This window comes from Aythya fuligula, chromosome 2 (genome assembly GCF_009819795.1).
Source record: "Aythya fuligula isolate bAytFul2 chromosome 2, bAytFul2.pri, whole genome shotgun sequence".
NCBI lineage: Eukaryota > Metazoa > Chordata > Aves > Anseriformes > Anatidae > Aythya > Aythya fuligula.
Genome location: NC_045560.1, coordinates 95,711,334 through 95,729,608, shown reverse-complemented (window position 1 = coordinate 95,729,608; position 18,275 = coordinate 95,711,334). Strand labels below are relative to the sequence as shown.

The 18,275-nt window shown below is 37.4% G+C and overlaps 1 protein-coding gene across 1 annotated transcript in view; it reads left to right on the top strand.

The window, feature by feature from the left end:
- Window positions 1–18,275, top strand: part of LOC116485621 (dynein heavy chain 5, axonemal-like) — a 145,789-nt gene that overhangs the window by 113,626 nt on the left and 13,888 nt on the right. The window contains exons 67-70 of the mRNA XM_032181113.1: window positions 4,704–4,825; window positions 5,995–6,342; window positions 9,684–9,872; window positions 17,534–17,666. Coding sequence (XP_032037004.1) covers window positions 4,704–4,825; window positions 5,995–6,342; window positions 9,684–9,872; window positions 17,534–17,666 — 792 coding nt within the window. The remainder of the gene's footprint in view (window positions 1–4,703; window positions 4,826–5,994; window positions 6,343–9,683; window positions 9,873–17,533; window positions 17,667–18,275) is intronic.

Sequence of the window (18,275 nt, the reverse complement as noted above, 5' to 3'; positions counted from 1 at the left end):
GGGAAGAGGAGGGGGAAAAGGAGCTTGATTTTTTTTCTCCTGTGTATCACTGTTATCTGTGCAGTGTTTTAGTCTTTATTCTCTGTTGTTTCATTAGCTAAATACAGCACTATGTTAGTCATTCTTGCAATGTATAAAGCATGAACCTTTGGGGGAGAAAATGGACATTGTTTTGTGACAGAAATTGATTGTCATTTCGTTGTTTGGGTAGATCCCGTGGATCATGTCAGTATTCCTTTCTTAAGCTTAGTGCATGCCATCACTCTTTTCATGCCATCCTGTTAAACCCAGCCAAAGATGCAGAGAAGAACTGATTCTATGCTCTACTGGGTAAAGAAATAGAAGGGTTCTTCTGAACACCCACCCACAACCTTCCTAGTTGCAGTATGTTGCTGTGGCTGTTGCTTCTTGTTATGTCATCTGGCACTACTGAGAAGAGTCTGATCCCAGCATTTTTTTTAATGTGCTTCAGGTATTTGTGAGTAGCTATGGAATCACCCCTTAGCCTCTGTCACTGCAAGACAGTAAATAATAAACCATGGTAGATCTGGATACTGGGGTTTACTTAAGAACAAGTGAAATTAGGGCTTTTAGGCAACGTGATTATTTGAAACACTCACTGTTTCATGCTCCCACAATCACATAAATTGGTCTTGACTTCCCTTCCTATCACAGATATCACAGCTGGTCCAGGAAGGTCAGAGAGAAAGTCAGCAGGAAGACATGTTGTTTTCATGCTGTGTAGCTGCATGCGGCTACCAGTCTTGAACATTATTGGCCAAGGTCCCTGGGCATCCTCTGATATTTGTCTTCATACGTCGCCTCCATCTCCAGGACCTTGCCCCACTTCTGTGATGTTTTCTTTGGCTAGAATGTTCTTCTTCTGCTTTTCTGCACTGTTAAGCCCTCAGTTTTCCTAAACTTAATAGTTTGTGTACAGAAGCACAACTTGTGAACAGTGGTAGTTCTGGCTTACATCATTCTGACTCAGCCAATTTTTGTAGCCTGTACAAGTTGCAGCTGCCAAGCAAAAGGTTTGTGCTTTAGAGTTCAATATTTCAGTTTTGAACTGTCGCTGTCCCGCATATGTACACACAGTTATCTGCTGCTTTTCAGTGTTCACAGTTTAAGCTGTTTTTTGCATACCTATTTTTGTAGGTCATGCACTTGCAGCACCCCACCACATTTATAGACATCGCCCATTTCTCTTGTATGCCCAAAGTAGACATTTTGTCTGAGGGGAAGCCTAACCCATGGTAAGGAAAAAGTGATAAGAACTTCCTTTAATCTGTTGGCTATGTTCCTTCTAAGGCTGCCTACTATCTGGTTTGTCTTATTGGCTAGGAGAGTGCTATTTTGTCTTGTAGTCATCCTGGCATCTCCAATAACCCTGAGGTGCTTACCAGTAGGATTTGGCCAGTCAGATCCCAGCTTATACAAATGCATGGAGTTAGTCTGCCACAGTTCTTGCTGAACTTCATGCAGGTTCTATTGGCCAAGTCTTCAACTTTATGCAGATTCCTCTGGACTGTTGCTCTGCCATTTAGTATGTCAGCCACTCTTTCTAATTTAGTGTTGTCTGCAAATTTGTTGAGGTTGCCCTTTATCTCCTTATTCAAGAAATTGATGAACATACTGAACAATGTCTGTTCCTGGTGTACTCCTCTTTTTCTGGCTGCCAGAAAACTATAAGCCATTGATTACTTACTAATCTTTGAAACTAGTAGGCAACCTGCTGGCATTCTATGATGAGGTGATTGGTTTAATGGATGAGGGACAGCAAACAGTGTTTTTTATCTTGCCTTGAAAAAGGCTTTTGACACGGCTTCCCATAACATCCTTACAGACACACTAATAAGGTAGGGATTACGTAAGTGGACAATGACGTAGACTGATAACTGAATGAAATGCCAAGCTCAAAGGATTTTGGTCAGCTGCATAAATCCAGCTGGAGAGCAGTCACTAGTGATGTACCCTAGGGATCAATACTAGGGTCAGCAATGTTTAAAATTATTTAAATGTTTAAAATTTAATATGTAAATTTATATATATAAATGCTTAAAGAAAATGTTTATACTTTTAATTATTAACCTGGACAATGGGAAAGAGTGCACCTTCACCAAGTTTATAGATGAGACAAAGTGGGAAGAAGGGGTTGATACACCAGATGGTCATGTTGTTGTTCAGTGGGAGCTTGACAGGCTGGAGAAATGGGCTGACAGGAATCTGCTGAACTCAACACAGAGAAATGCCAAGTACTCCACCTGGGGAGAAAGAAATCCATACAGCCACACACAATGGGGCTGACCAGCTGCTAAAGCAGATTTACATAAAAGGGCCTGGAGCTCCTGATGGACATCAAGTGGAACATGGGCCAGCAATATGCCCTTCGAGAAAAAATGGCCTGCAGCACCCTGGGCTGCATTAAGGAGATCATTTCTGGAAGGTTGAGGGAGGTGATACTTCTCTGCTCAACCCATGCTGAGAGAATACCTGAAATGGTCTCCCCAGGTTTGGCCTTCCCAGCACAAGAAAGATATGGACATACTGGAATAAGGTCAGTGAGGGGCCACAAAGATACTGAAGGGATTGGAGCATGTAAGGAAAGGCTGAGGGAGTAATGATTGTTTAACCTTGAGGTTAAATCAGGAGGCATCTTATCATCGCATATAAATGCATGATGGGAAAGTGTAAAGAAAACTGCAAGACATTGGTACCAAGTGAAAGAAGGAAAGGTGATAGACTGAAGTGGAAAACCAGGAAATTTCAGTCCAACATTAGAAAAATACTTAACCCAGTGTGAGGGTGGTCAAATACTGGAACAGCTTGTTCAGGGAGTTTTACAGGCTCCATCTTCAAAACCCACCTAGATAAGGTGCTGAGTGATCAGCTGTAGTTGATCCAGCTTTGAGAATGGGTTTTGGGGAAGGTGGCCACCAGAGGCCCCTTCCTGCCTCACCTGTTTGGTGGGATTCTGTGTGATATGAAAGCATCCAGCTTTTCTAAGTAGTTCCTAAGCTACTGCTGTCCTGCTGTTGACTGCCATTCTCTTACCCAAATTATGTTGCTACCTGCAGATGTCATTTATGTATTTATAGAAGAAACTTTACTACACTGCCTTATGTCTACTCATTGTGTATGATGAGGGAAGGCTGTATTAGTATTTTGGACTCTGGCAGAAAGAAATCCTTAAGTCTGACACTCTGTCTTTTAACTCTCTCATTTTTGACTGTGTAACACATTAACTTACCCTTCATTTATATGTGTATTTTACCACTGATTTCAGTTAATGAAGTCTGTAGGAGCTGAGAATTTGTATCCAAGGTCAAATTTAATCCCTCAGTCATTTAAAACTCTTAATTTCAGTATTCATCCTCCTTTGCACTCTAGTAAGATTTCTAGTGTTTGATTGCTGTAGAAAACACTCTTTCAGTGTATATACTTCACCTTCAAGAGCAGTCAGTGTCCTGATAAAATTTTCTTACCTCTTTCTCTTTTCCTCTACCCTTTTTTATTCAGTGCTCAGCATTTTTTTAGTTGCACTGTGATCACTCCTTATCATTCAGATCATAAATCAAATCTATCAAGTGACGACACCCTATAATGCCAAGAAGCAGTGTTCTAATCCATACTATAGCCAATTTGCAACTTGCTCTTAATAACAGAAATATGCCTGGGGTAAAATTTAAGTCAAGATTAAATATAAACAGTTTTAGTGTTCTGATACTGTCCTGCTATGTTGGTAGCATGATGTGATAAGATTCTTTGTTTGATGAATTCCTCTTATTTCCGGAGCTTTATTCTAATAATATGTTGAAAATGTGTTTGCTTGAATATTGTTCTGCAGGATCTTTGTGAAATAGGAAAGAAGCAAAAAGTCTTTTCTTGTATCACAAGAAGTACAGTGACTTGGCCATTCTATTTACTGCACTTGAAATGTATCTTTTTAGTCTTGTGTTAAGCTTATTAGGTGGAAGGTATCATAAGACAGACCTGGTGTGAGTAATTCCCACTTGGTGTTGTCTGGCAAAGAAGAGACTATGCTTGAGTAACACTGCCAGAAAGCATCTGCTATTTACATATTCTGTGGAAGCTGAAATTGTGTCAGTAACATCTGCCTGAATCTTTTCCTGGGATATGAAGCCTCAGTGCTCCAACAAACCTCCCCAAGTATTAATATTTCCACTATGAATTTAGGATCTTACCTCATCTACTTGGTGCCAGTTTAAGAAGCTGCACACAGAATTTTGAGATTGCTGTAGGAATGAAATCTAAATACATTATCTTTGGTAGAACCAAATTTCATTTTGTATGTAAATATTGAAATACAGACTACTGGATGTGCAGTTTGATTTGACATGTTAGGTGTCTTTGTCAGTTGTTGAACAGTTATGTTTATTATTCAGTTGTTACTGCTGACATTTGGAATATGGTTACTTAAGTGCAATTCCTTATGGATTCCAAAATTTAATATAATCTCCAGTCTGTCATCTTCTACATGAAACAAAATGTAGTTGAACTTTGCCTGGTATGACCAGCTGAGCAGATAATTGATTCAGAGGGATTATTTGAAGCTATATGTAGCCATAATATAAGATAATACTGTAAATTGGAGGAGTGAATCCTGCTTAACTGAAGTTGGAGTTATTAATTCCATATATTTTTTTTTTCTCATATATAATATTTTTATACTTATTTTCTAGGTGTGAAAGCTAGCTTAAAACGAACATACTCTGCTATTACTCAGGATCACCTAGAAGTGAGCAACATGCCCCAGTGGAAACCACTGCTATATGCTGTAGCATTTCTTCACACAACTGTTCAGGTTTCAAATTGTTTCTTATTCTTCTGTGATGAAGCCATGTTTCATTTGTTAATGAATATGTTAGTAATGAAAAACTTATCTATATGTAAAGCCTATATTGGCAAATTAATATAAACAGAATAAGAAAGAAAACATGCCTCTATTACTGCACCTGCCTGCACATGTTGTTCTTGTCCCTCCAACAGGGATGGTATTTCAGAGTCAAAAAGGACAGTCAACCAGTTAACAGTTAGATTACTCTTATGTTAAAGTCTTTGGGCATGACTGTATGATCTATATTTCAACTAACCAGTTTGTACTAATACTTTAAACCATAAAAGTACATTAAAGAAATTTACAGCTTGGAGAATAAAACCCTAGTCTTGAAACTACTGTTTTCACAATGAGAGGGGGTGATGGCATGAATATAAATCCTTCCTTCACCGAATCCTACAGGAGGAAAAGAAGGTGGAAGATGGTTCTGGGTCTTGCTTTTCAGGAGTTCTGTTAGAGAAAGTGCTTGATGGATTAACCACAACTTTTCATTGTTCTCTTGACAGATTTTTCAGCATCCTTAGTTTATATCTGTTACCTAGTTAATTTAATTCTGTGGCATCCATGCCCTGATCCATTGTGGTCCAAGTGGCAGCCTGTGGCATGCTTGCCTTTGGCTCAGCTTTTTGGTGGTAATTAAGAATATCAGATACTGCCCAAACACCCACATACTGCTAGCTGCATCTGTAAATGATTCAGTAAGAAGCAACTTTTTCCTGTGTGCACCTGCAGGGGCTTCAGTGCTATGAATGTCCGTAAAAGAACCACAAAAAATAGTCACGGCTGATGGATTTTGAACATTTTTTCCTAAAACAGCACTTTCATTTCTGAAATTAAAAAACTACAGTTCTAGACTCACAGAGTCACTGCACTTAAAAAAGAGGGTATTTTCTCAGAGAAAATGTTTATATTCCTCTTTTTTTTTTGCTCATCTCTGTCTACTGGTGATGATAAATGAAGAAATATTTAAGTACTAGATAATTAATCAAGCATTTGGCCTTGTATGCATTAAGTGAAAAATCATTTTTTTTAAGTTGGTGGAATACAGCCCAGCATATTTCATGTATTTTTCTGCACTCAATCTTTTCTCCAAAATTACTATCAGCCTTTTACCTTTAATTCTGCCTGTCTTCCAGGAAAGAAGAAAGTTTGGTCCACTGGGCTGGAATACTCCTTATGAATTTAATCAGGCAGACTTCACAGCCAGTGTGCAATTTGTTCAGAATCATTTGGATGACATGGACATTAAACGTGGAGTGAACTGGAGCTGCGTTCGCTATATGCTTGGGGAAGTGCAGTACGGTGGCCGCGTAACTGATGACCTTGACAAAGCACTGCTGAATACATTTGCAAGAGTATGGTTTGGAGAGCATATGTTTAGTGACAAATTTTGTTTCTACAAGGATTATGTTATTCCAAAAGGGAAAACAGTTGAAGACTATCTACAGTACATAGAGCAATTGCCAGTGATTGATACACCTGAGGTAAAATATTTTGAAGTATTAAATAGAGTTTTTGTCAAAAAAAAATCATTTTCCAGAGCCATGAGTGTACAGGCGGAATTAGCAGGCAGACCAATAAGGGTACTGCTGTAGTGGGTGTCTATTAAATATCTGCTAAGCAGGAAGATGATGTAGAGGTACAGACACTTAGAAGAAGCCCCACATTCACGTGCCCTGGTCCTGTTGGGCAAGATACAGACTTAGCAGAGTGAGTCCAGCAGAGGGCTGTGAAGATGATAAAGGAACTGGAGCTTCTTTCATATGAGGAAAGGCTGAGACATCTGGGACCCTTTAGCCTGCAGAAGAGAAGGCTCATGGGTGGATCTTATCAATCTGTATAAATAACTGTTGGGAGGGTGTAAAGAAGGCAGAACCAGACTCTTTTCATTGGTGTCCAGTGAAAGGACAATAGACAATGAGTGTAAAGTAAAAAACAGGAAATTCCGTCTGAACACAGCAAAGCACAGTGAGGGTGGCCAAGCACTGGCACAGGTTTCTCAGAGAGGTTGGAAAGTCACAGTCTTTGGACATGTTCAAAAACCCAAGTGGGCACCATTCTAGACAGCCTGCTCTAGCTGAGCTGTTTGAGCATGTGGTTTGGGTTAGATGACCTCAACAGGCTCTTTCCAACCTAAACTTGACTTTGTGACTCTGCATGGGATAGAGCAGACATGAGTAAATAGAACTGATAAATCTGTATAGTCTCATTTTACAAGTTATACTTAGTACAATGTTTTGTTCTGAGGACAGTGAGAGATGGATGTTGTCATGAATTGATGGAGTAAAGTCCAGGGTAGCTCCTGGTTGCAAACATTTTTACATGACTCAGAGTGTGTATGCTGAAGTGGTCGCATTCATTGGAGGATTGCAACTTCCTGTTCTCTCTAATACAGCTACAGGTGTTGAAGTCAGTTAAAATTGAAATAGAAGTGAATGTTATGGGTTTCTGTCTCATTGCTGTTAAGTTGATAAATGCCTTTATGGGTAATTTCTATTATAATTAAATAGACAGGACTGAATAGAAAAAAAATGAATTTCTCTTACTGATAATGTGCTGGATAAGAGGCTGAGAGGATTCTATGCTCATAAAACAAAATTTTAAAGGTTTGAATCTCTGAAGGTAGTGAAAGAGGATGCAAGGGCATTTGTGCTGATAAAGATGCACCTTTAACCATTGACTTTTATGTGAATAGGATGAAGTCCAAGAATGCAAACATCTATTTCTCCTTCATGTTTTCACAAGTTGGAAAGAACATGTCTACTTTCTTCTGTCTTCCAAAATCTGTCAAAATTGCTCATGGCAACCTTTAACCTTTAAAGCTCCCAGCTGTCTTTGTTCCACAAAGGATATTGTACTAGTCAAAACAGTGTATCTTTGTTTCCTCCCATTTCCACTTTTTGTTGAGAAGGAAAGATTGAATAAGTCTGATTGCTGTATCCTTGCTCTTTTGATGAAATTTCAACCTCTGATCAGAATAAACACTGACTTCTGAAGAGGGTGATTGAACTCAGCAATCCCTTTGAAAATGGCTTTGATTTCACAGGGGCACAGAGCATTAGCAATTGGTTTTGAGGATTTATCAGGCTAAAAAAAACCCTGAAAGACAGAATCCAACGTCACTTTTTTAATCAAAATTCGCAGAGATTTTGGATCACAGGGAATGAGAAATTGGGCTCCTTGATTAATTTACAGGACCTCCAAGACACTGCTCTGCCCATTGTTTTACTACTCTGGTTTCTGTGATCATATATCACTTGCGTGAACACCTAGCACCAGAGATTTTTTTTCAATGTGTATCATCCCTGTCTTTGTCAATACTACCCCAGTTATGAAATTAGCCCTTGGTCTAGCACTGCAGTTTACATTCACGATAGAAGATATTTTTCGTATTTCTAACTTGGGCTATAGCATTGCCACAAAATCTGAAAGAACAAAGACAAATAAGCCCTTATTCTGCAAGAGCACAAGCAGAAAAGAGTGTATCTTCAAATGTGTATTTCATCACGTGATGATAGAATATGAGTGCAATAAAGTGGATCGATATTTTCACTTTTTACAGCTCTAAATATTCAGGCTGAGGTAACTGCTGTCTGTAAAACATGTTCAATCCCACTTGGAATCTAATTCTATGCTAGTTTTTGTCCCACACTCTCTCACAGCCAACAATAGGTCTGCACTGTGTTCTTTATGCTGTTGTAAGGGTCAGATCCACATACTGTGTAAACTGGCTTTGCTAGCTTTGACATAGGTGTAGCCACTTATATCCCTTGTCTTTGAGTTTCTAGATTTACAAAAAAAATGCTGCACACGTCCCTTTTTGTTCTGTACTCAAAGTGTAAATATTGATTAGTAGGAGTACCTTCTTAGAATATGCTAATTTTAATACACAAAACCACATAACATGAGACAGAAAATTGCTTGGCATTGGTGCTCAGTTTGGGGGTAAGCATTCCTCATTGTTGGATCAGTGGTTCAAAGTTTGTTAGAGATAATTAATAGCTATAATTCAGTGAGAGCTTGTGAAATAAGTTACAGTCCAATTCCTCCTGGATGAAAGTTGCAATCCACCTGACAATCAGAGACTTGCTGATATTTCAGCAGAGGTTTCTGAGAAAGCTATTATCATTTAAACAAAGGGCAGCTTTGCAGTAATTCTCTGCTAGATGTATTCTTAAATAAAATAATTCAATTTCAAAAGAAGGAGAAGTAAGGAATGGAGGACTTAAACCAAAAATAGCTCAAAACATAAAATATCCTAAATATTATCACCGGTCATAAAATCTCTGAGTACTTGAAACATGGGCAGTGTTTTATTCGCTGTGCTTCATGCTATAAAATCCTAAGAGTCTGAGTGAAACAAAATGTATTAGAATTGGCAGTTGGTCTGATTGTTAGGGACATCTACTCGAGCAAGTACAACGGTATTAGAGCTGTAGAGAGAAGTTAGTGGTGAGGGGTCAGTGTCTGCATATGGCATGTTTCCAACAAGCTCTAGTCTCATCCAGTGGAAAGGAATCAAGTCTGTGTGCAGCATGATCCAAAGCCTGGTTTGTGGTAACAATCAGAAGATCAGTTCAAAACCACACTCGTTGTTTGAATGAAAATGCAGTTGTAGATGTAACCTGTGTTAATGTTTCTGTATAATTTGGCTTGGTTCTTGTCCAGTTAAATGGGTGGGCTTCCACAGACTTGTTCATGTCTATTATGCTATAGAGTGGTAGATTTTCTTCCTTGTTTGTCTGTATTCATGGGTTCTTTCACTGATAAATTTTAAAAAGGAAAATTGCATTTTTTTTCCTATTTTTTTCCCTTTTTCTTTAAGGTATTTGGACTTCACCCTAATGCAGATATAACTTACCAGACTAACCTGGCTAATGAGACATTGAGTACAATAGTAAGCATCCAGCCCAAAGACAGCAGCACTGGAGGAGGGGAAACCCGAGAAGCAGTGGTGCAACGTCTTGCTGATGAGATGCTGGAGAAGTTACCTCCAGATTATAACCCTCATGAGGTACATGCTGCTTTTGAGATACCGATATTTTATGTATATATGCATGTTCATGTTTTATGCGTTTTATTGTGCTTCTTTCTTGAATTTTAATGACCTGTGTTGTAAAAACCTCATAAAATTACACATAGTGCTTTAGAAGTCTGTTTTAGTTTATCATCTAAATTATTCCTATATCAGAAACATATATTGCAAATGCCATAGTCCGTTTAGTGAATTACCTTGACTCAGAATAGCCACTGGAGACTTCAGAAAGTCCTCTCCGTCATCAGTAGCTTAGAGGAGGATACCAGTAGTTATAGCTTCCAATTTACCTACTTCTATTAGGGTACCACCATTCTGAATAGTGGGTTTTATCACTGGCCTTTTTGTGTTCTGTCTCCCACTCCCCACTTTTTTTTTTTTTTTTAAGTTTGAGCCATAACAGATGTATTTGCCACATTTTCTCACATTTTCAATTCACAGTCTCAGTAAATGGTAAACTCCAGCACAAAGTACTCTTTCATCATTTTGTAAGTGTGGATCTGGTGTATTACCATGTGTATACTGAACATTAACTCTTGAAAACCCCCCCTTTCCATGATTTTATTATTTACAACTGTTTGTACTGATAATGCTTTTTCCCCTGCTTGCAGTCCATGCTTCTTGTAGACTGCCCAGTGTGCAGTATTACAACTTGTTTTGTTATACTGTGTTTTCTGCACAAACTGCAATGTCCACTTAGGGTATGAACAGTAGTCTTGGGGCCCTGGCAATATTTCTGATATTCTGTTGTACCATTCATCTTAGATTTAATGTCTTGTATAAATCACTGACTAATTCAGCTCAAAACTTCTCTTTTCATTTCCCCCTTGGCAAGCCACTTTAAATTTGCAGCTTTTCTTTCATGAGCTTTCCTAGCAGCTTTCTCTATACAGTTATTTTTCCAGCCTTTCCTGCTTGTGTATCCCTTTTCTCTCACATGCTTACTGAGTATTTCCCAATGGGAGTATATTAATCATTTATTGTAGAGCTTGTTTTGGAATTAAGTCAGCTTTCTAGTTTTCACAGTTATTTAGTAATAAATAAATCATCAAATATGTTAAATACTAAATAGAATTAAATAAATTTATAGTGATTATTAACTCTTAATTATTGATTTAATACATTTAATAATTTGCACTTTGAATCTGTACTTATAGTCTGCATCTTGGGTTGTTGTCAGTCCTTTTTTCTTATCCTTCATATTGGAGTAAAGATGTTAAAGATGTTTCACTGAACTAATTTCTAGTTTTATTCAGTTCTTTTTTTTTTTTTTTTCAGTTTGCAATAGAGATAGCATATTGAATACCTGTGTAGCGTGTATAGTTTTGAATATCTATTGAGATATTGTTTCCAAGATATTTCCCAAATCCTCCAAAGAACTATTTCTTCATTCCTTTGTTAAATTGCCAAGTTTTTTCCTCCTGAAGAATTTGTAATATTTAGAAGACACTAGTAGTACTGAACTTTTGATTTCTTTTGCTTAATCTTGGTCTCATTCACTTTCATTCATTCTTAGTTTCATTCATTCAGGTTATTTATAAAAAGCACACATAGAGTAGGCCTCCCCTTGTCAGTTACTCCCTCAATTGTTTTAGCTTTGCAGACAACCAGTGATGGAGCCAGGGACTGTACTGAAGGACCAAGATTCTGGAGGGTGTCTCAAGCTCAAGCCTGTACTCTTAACTTGTCCCCATTTTAGCTCTGTATTTGGGTACAATACGTACTTTCCCAAGTGATGGTAATAAAAAGTCACCACCAATTATTTTCATTGCCATTTTGTCATCCAGTAATATGACAAGCTATTATCTTTCTCATGATCTGTCAAGCGTACATGCAAGATTTTATTTTCTCATAAGCAATCATCTATATAATGATTCTCACAATTAGATAGCTCTTTGCTTCTGTACTGCTTCTCTGACATCTTCTCTGAGCTTCGAGGAAACCTCTTGCTTCAATTTGTTTGACAGCTTTTCTCTTACGATTCAAGTAATGATATTCACATTGGTACTAGACAAGCAAATATTAAATATTAATGCTTTAGCATCATGCCCCCCAAATCTCCCTCCCATTTCTTCTAACAGGCAGAGTCAGAGGATAACCTGTTGGATCTACATTTTTCCTTATATTTCTTGTAAATATATTCTGAGTTCAGGATGCACTTTTGTTTCATTTTCTTTCCAGTAAGCGTAGCTACTACCTCTTCCTGGTGATTTCCAATTTTCTCAGACTTTGTGCATCTTGCTATGTGAATTGAACTTTGATTAATCACACCACTCTATTTATAACCTGTTTCTTTAGTTCATATTACTGATGGACAACATGGTGCTTTTCCACCATCCAAAAATTACAATCAGATTCTGTATCATGGTAGCAATTCTTTTACTCTAAGAATCTACAGAACATCTTGTGGCCATTTTCTAATAGTTCATGTTGATAATAATTTGCTCCTCTGTACAACTCTTTTATTGTGTCAACTGCATTGTAGGTTCAGATTCTCCTTCGGCAGTGTTATGAAATTTGACATTATTTCTTGCAGTTTTTGGTTCTTCAGTATTTCCTTCTCATTTTGCCTAATGGATGTACCTTTTCTCTCATTCTCTATATCTTAGAACTAGTTTGGGTCTTCAATAATCCTTTCTTTGTCAGAAGGGGATTTCCCTTTTCTCCCATTAGTGCCCAGTTCCATCTCCTTATGCATTGTGCTTATGGTACCAGGAGTGTGGCCATTTCTACACAATAAGCAAAAAATCAAATATGGTTCTCATCTGAATTTAAGTTCTGTTATTCTGCAATTTCTTAGGAAGGATGGAGAGGACAATTGTAAATAAATCTAAATTTTTAAATGACAGTTTGCGTAAACGGACAAACAGAGAATGTCTAAAATACCAAAAGGAAAAAAAGAAGTTCACTAACATATAACCAATACTTTCACTAGTCAGAGCAGAAAAGAAGGGAGAGGTTTCAGATATTCTTAGAGGGAAAAGCAGAAGTTAGCAGAATCTAGAATATAAAAAGTTAAGGAGTCAAGTGAAATTAAGCTTACAGGTATAAGGAGTGAAATGAATTATGTGAATTCTTTATGTGATATCTGAAAAAAAAAGGGAATAAGTAAGTTTTATTGTTTATAAATTTAAGTCAACATTTGGTTATTCAGGACATTATTACTTGTATTCAGGGCATTATTACCTATTAGATTGGTTTACAAATCCTGAAAAATTAAAACTAATCTACTACATTGTAAGAGACTGATGGAATGTGTCAAAAAGAGTTCTTTTGCATGCCTCATGGGATAAGAGCAGTAGAAAGCAAAATGTTCGGTAGTCTTAGCAGTACCAGTTGGGTTTGCTTTTAACAGAATATTGTGCTCCAGAAAGGCCACTACGTGGTAGTCTTCAAAAATCCAGTTATGCTGTCAATGGAGAAAAGGAATGAGGAAACAAATGGAAGTATAAGGAAACAAATGAAAGTGATCAATATAAATCACTCTTCAGGGAAAGTGGTAGATGCCTCTGCTATCTTTGTCCAGTTCTTGTGATTCCACTGAAAAAGTGTGGAGCTAATTTGTTTGCAGTGAGAACCCCAACAGATTGGGTTAGGGATGGATGATACTGAAACTATTTGTGTGCAGACATTGAGAGCTCTGGATGGTACTTTCCCTTGACACATTGTGAAATCCAGGCTGTCACACAAAGTCCTCAATTTCTCAATTATTAGCCTTTGATATGGATGATACATTCTTCTTCTTTTGTTGATATGTTCTTGTAATTCTTCCTTTCACCAGTCAAATAACTGACCAAATGTTCACCCAAAAGACAATAAACAAGTCACTTTTGCATGCTTTAGCAGACTCCAATTTGATACAGGTGATGTAAATGCAAAATAAACCTTCTTCCTGACCTAAAATTGTTTTCTTTTTGTCCAAAGGCAGAGGCAAGATGAGGGTTCTGCATAACCTTTGTATAACCACATTTGCTTCTGGATTTTGCCTTACAGGTAACAAAGAGATCAGTGGTAAAATGATTAGGTCCAATCAGTCCATGTGAATGAGGATAGGTGCAAAAGTAAATGTCAGCCTGTCGCATGCAAAGGTTTATAATGAAAACACCTGTAGCTTGAAAAACAGCTTGTTAGGGAATAGACATGGAGATACTCCAAAGATCCTGCACTTTATTGGCTTTTAACCCAAATAGCAATGTTTTGTTCCTTAAATATTTTTGTAGTATTGATTTTGCCTTATCCTCCACTAAGGTTATGACTAAAAAGTATTAGAAATCATTGTATGATAGTTCATCTGAGTTCATCTGAGGACCCAGGCCTGCGTTTTTTTATTAGGGTATTTACTTTGGTCTAACTTTAGTCTGGGTCTGTAGACTGAATACCTGTTAGTGGCTGGAGTATGTTAGACTCACTGAAGCATGCCTTTTGGGTTAGTTAATTTGAACTGAATCCAGTTTGTATGCATGGAGTCTACTTTTCAGTGCACTATTTTTGCCACAAAATGTACAAAACATTGCTCATCCGAAGTGAAATACTAATGTAGATGTTTTGTAAGGTGTCTTTGGTTTAGTTACCAACTCTATCAGATATGGTGGTCATCCAGCCCTAGACCTCCAGCTATTTTCCTCATATTTCACTGCCAGCTTCCTTCTACACAACAGGGAAGGGGTCTTTGACACCACTTGAAAAGAGCTTTGCTTGGACATGCCCCGAGCTTTTCTTTCTTATTCAGACCTCTGACATGGGGAGAAAAATGCCACCTTGCAGAATGTCTTACTTCCCATTTCTGCTGACAAAGGGCATAGCAAGTGAGTGGGCCTAAATGAAAATTATAGCATTTACTCAAAATGATATGCAGTTACTGCAATGGTATGAGTTTGGCAACTGCTTTTCTGCTGAATGTCCTATACAGTATGCAGGTTGTGACCTGAGGACAGATAAGAAATGTGTATAGAGGAGTCTCATACAGTAGAAATATACATTGCAAAATCATGCAGGCAGAGCTATTAAGATTATGATTTTATTTCCTTCTTTCTTTAAATCACCTTGTTTTATGTTAGCTGACAGCTACTTTCCTGTTGAGAAGGAGATGTAGTAAGTGGGCTTTATGGAATTAGTATATTAATCTCAGAAAGGCTATTTTAGTTAGTGAGTTTTGTCTTCGATTTTTTTTTTTTTTTTCCTGTCAGTCAGGATCCATCTCTTTGTGTCATAATAAATACAGCACTGGCAGTAAGTCATCTGATTGCTTGATAAGAATTCTAATACAAAACAGTCAATCATGCCTCATAGCTGGTATTTAAAACCAATCTTAACAGCAAGGTTTCCAAGAAAGGTACTATCTGACACCTAGTAGTAATCATTGTAGTAATATTTTAGAATGTGTATTTTATCTTCTCTTTGAAGTTTCACAAATAGCAACATTTTGGGAAATATCTTCCTTAACAAGATATTTCATACTATTTTTCCTCAGACAGAAAAAAATCTTACTCTACATTATGCCCAGAATGAACACGTGCTCTGCAGACTAGAGTAAAGTATATTTCTTATTAAAAGGACAAAATGCATAAACTCTATTTCGTGTAATCCCTTTCTTATTAGTGTCATACACTAGTCTTGCAAGTATTCTGGAAAAAAAATCAAACTTTTTTTTTTTTTTTTTTTTTTTTTTTGGCTAGAGGGAGAATTATCAATTCCTGTGAAATCTTCAGAAAGCAGTTTTCCCTGAATTTTGTCTGAAAAAAAATGGTAATACTTCATTGTGTAAACTACCCAAAATAAGTTTATTGTCTGAGGTCTAATCTCATGATAGTGATTTTAGTAGTTTTTCTCCTTTACAGGAAGAAACACATTAACTCAGTCTCTAAAATGAACTGTCAGGCTGCAAAGTATTAGCATAATTGGCTGGCACCTATTTCTCAGACATTTTGTCTGGCAAACTCATGGGTCTTTGTGATTAAAATATAATGAATAACCTTGCTGATAACTGTCTCCCAAGGAGAACAACAAATAAAGTTAAAATAAAATGTAATTTGTTGGGCTTGAAGTTAAAACTTGCAAAACAGAAATTGTCAAAGCATTTACTCATTTATGCTAGCAGTTATAACTACTCAACTACTATATTTATCTTGCAGAGATGTGCTATTTGGTATAATAATAAGATATGTTGTAGTAAGTTTTCCTATGAGCATATAATGTATAGTATACATAGTAATGCGTGCTGTCTTCTCCCAGATGCATGACTGTACGCTCCCAGATACAATGATGTATCTGGGAAAGCACAAAGCAAAATCTGGTGGACTTCTGGCCTTCATGAAATAGCACTTGTTATGCCAAATTTTGCAGTTTCTCCTTGGCTTCAGTAGAATTCCAATGATGTTCTGTTCTTTGAAAGTAATAGATTTTCCAACTCTTTCTTCATCATCTTTTGTTAGTAAGCTCAAAATAAGCTCTTAAATTACTTTAGCAATGTGATTCTATGGGTCAATTATCTTTTGACGGCCACATAAGTATATGGATTTCTTATCTTATTTTTGCTGCTTGAGATCTCTTTTCGGTTCCAGAGTCACCCTGTAGAACTTCACCTGCAAAATAGTGGAGTGACTATGGTAAAGATCAGGGTTCATGTTGCTTCAGTCTGAAGGATGAGGCGTGGGGCTGAGTGGCAGCAAGTACAGACAGAAGGCCATTGGCTTTCTGAAAGCTGAGTTATAGCAGGAATGAAAAACACTAAAGTCTTACAGACAAGATTTCTGTAAAAACATTGTACTTGTACTATTAGAGCTGTAGGCACCATGATTTCTGCAGGTACTACTAAATCCTCTCTCATGCGCTAATGTATACAGTGATCTTTGATAAACATGAAGCATCCCGTATATACCTGAATCATAGTGTATCAGCATGATATGATAAAGTAAGAGAGGGGATGCTTTTGCTATGTTAGTGTTGACATGTCTTTAAGTAATATAGACAACTAAGTCATTTTGAGAATGTTCTCTGTTAAGTATGCGTGAAACTATTGTCCTTGAAAATTAAGAAATCTGGGAGATTCTACCTACAAAATTGTACACATACAGATGTAACAATGCAGCACCCATATTATTCCTAGCAACCTCCCCTCTCTAGTTAAAGACATCTTGTCTTATGAGTGAGCCACGTGCTATTGGATGTAGCATTTTTACATATCCTGTTTTTTATATATCATTCTGCTTGTTAAGTTAAAGTCCATTTGTAGCATCATTTCAGCTCTGCAGGGCAAGAAGAGGTGAAAAAGCTTTCTTAGCACAATGTGGAAATATGAAGTTACCATAAAACATACTTTTGTATTACATATGATTTTTTATTTTTTTTTTAGTATTATTATTTTTTAAGGTCTAATACTCTATGGCCTAGCAGGGACAGTAAGAACTGCTGGTCCCTTCCAAAAGAGGGAACTTTCCTTCCTTAGAAAGATGGAGCAGCTCTTTTCGGTGAGCTGATGAGTTACATTGTGCTAAACCTTACAGCTGGCCCAAGACTTGCCTGGCCATCTGTTGCATAAAAGTTCATTTTTTTTCGAGAACGGTGGGATACAATTGAAAAAACAACCTTTTACTTTCAAAAATTACTGCACAGTAGTATGTATTTTCATTATTCTTGTTTAGGTGAAAGCCCAACTTCAAAAGATGGGAGCTATTCAACCCATGAATATATTTCTCCGTCAAGAAATTGACCGCATGCAACATGTTATAGCAAGAGTTCGAACAACACTGACTGATCTCAAATTGGCTATAGATGGTAAGTGGCAATATGAAGAATGACGCTATTTAAGATGCCTTCTTTTACTATAAAGGCTACTTGTGCCCTGTTACTAAATATGTGTTTTCCCCTCCTTCCCTTCCTTTCTCCCTCTTTCTCCCTCTTTGCTCTTTCACGTTCTCTCCCTGCCAGCCTTTTTCTCTTTTTCCATCTCTTTGTCATATTACTGCTTATTATAACCTTAATAGCCTCCTGACTCCATCTCCAGGGACATTTCACCTTAATTTATTCTGTCTGCGTGTGCTCCAGTATTGCAGTTCACTGTGTTCCACAGCATGACTGCACTTCTGTGATTCACTCTAGGATCACTACAGAGCTCAGGGGAGTTGAATTGTGTGATTAGGTCCACAGGTCATGTGCCAGAGTCATTTATGAAATTAAGCCGAGACATAATGATATAGAAGAAGGTAGAAGTGTTGCTTCTAAGTAATTGAGAGACAGGGTGATCAGGCCAGGTGGTAAAGACTCTAAGATGAGATTTGCAATGTTCATGAAACTGGTTATACAAAATGGGATGTCTCTAAATGGAATCTGAAGTGAGTAGGAGTGCCAGTGAAAAGGGAATGACAGGGTTCTGCTTTAGCATCA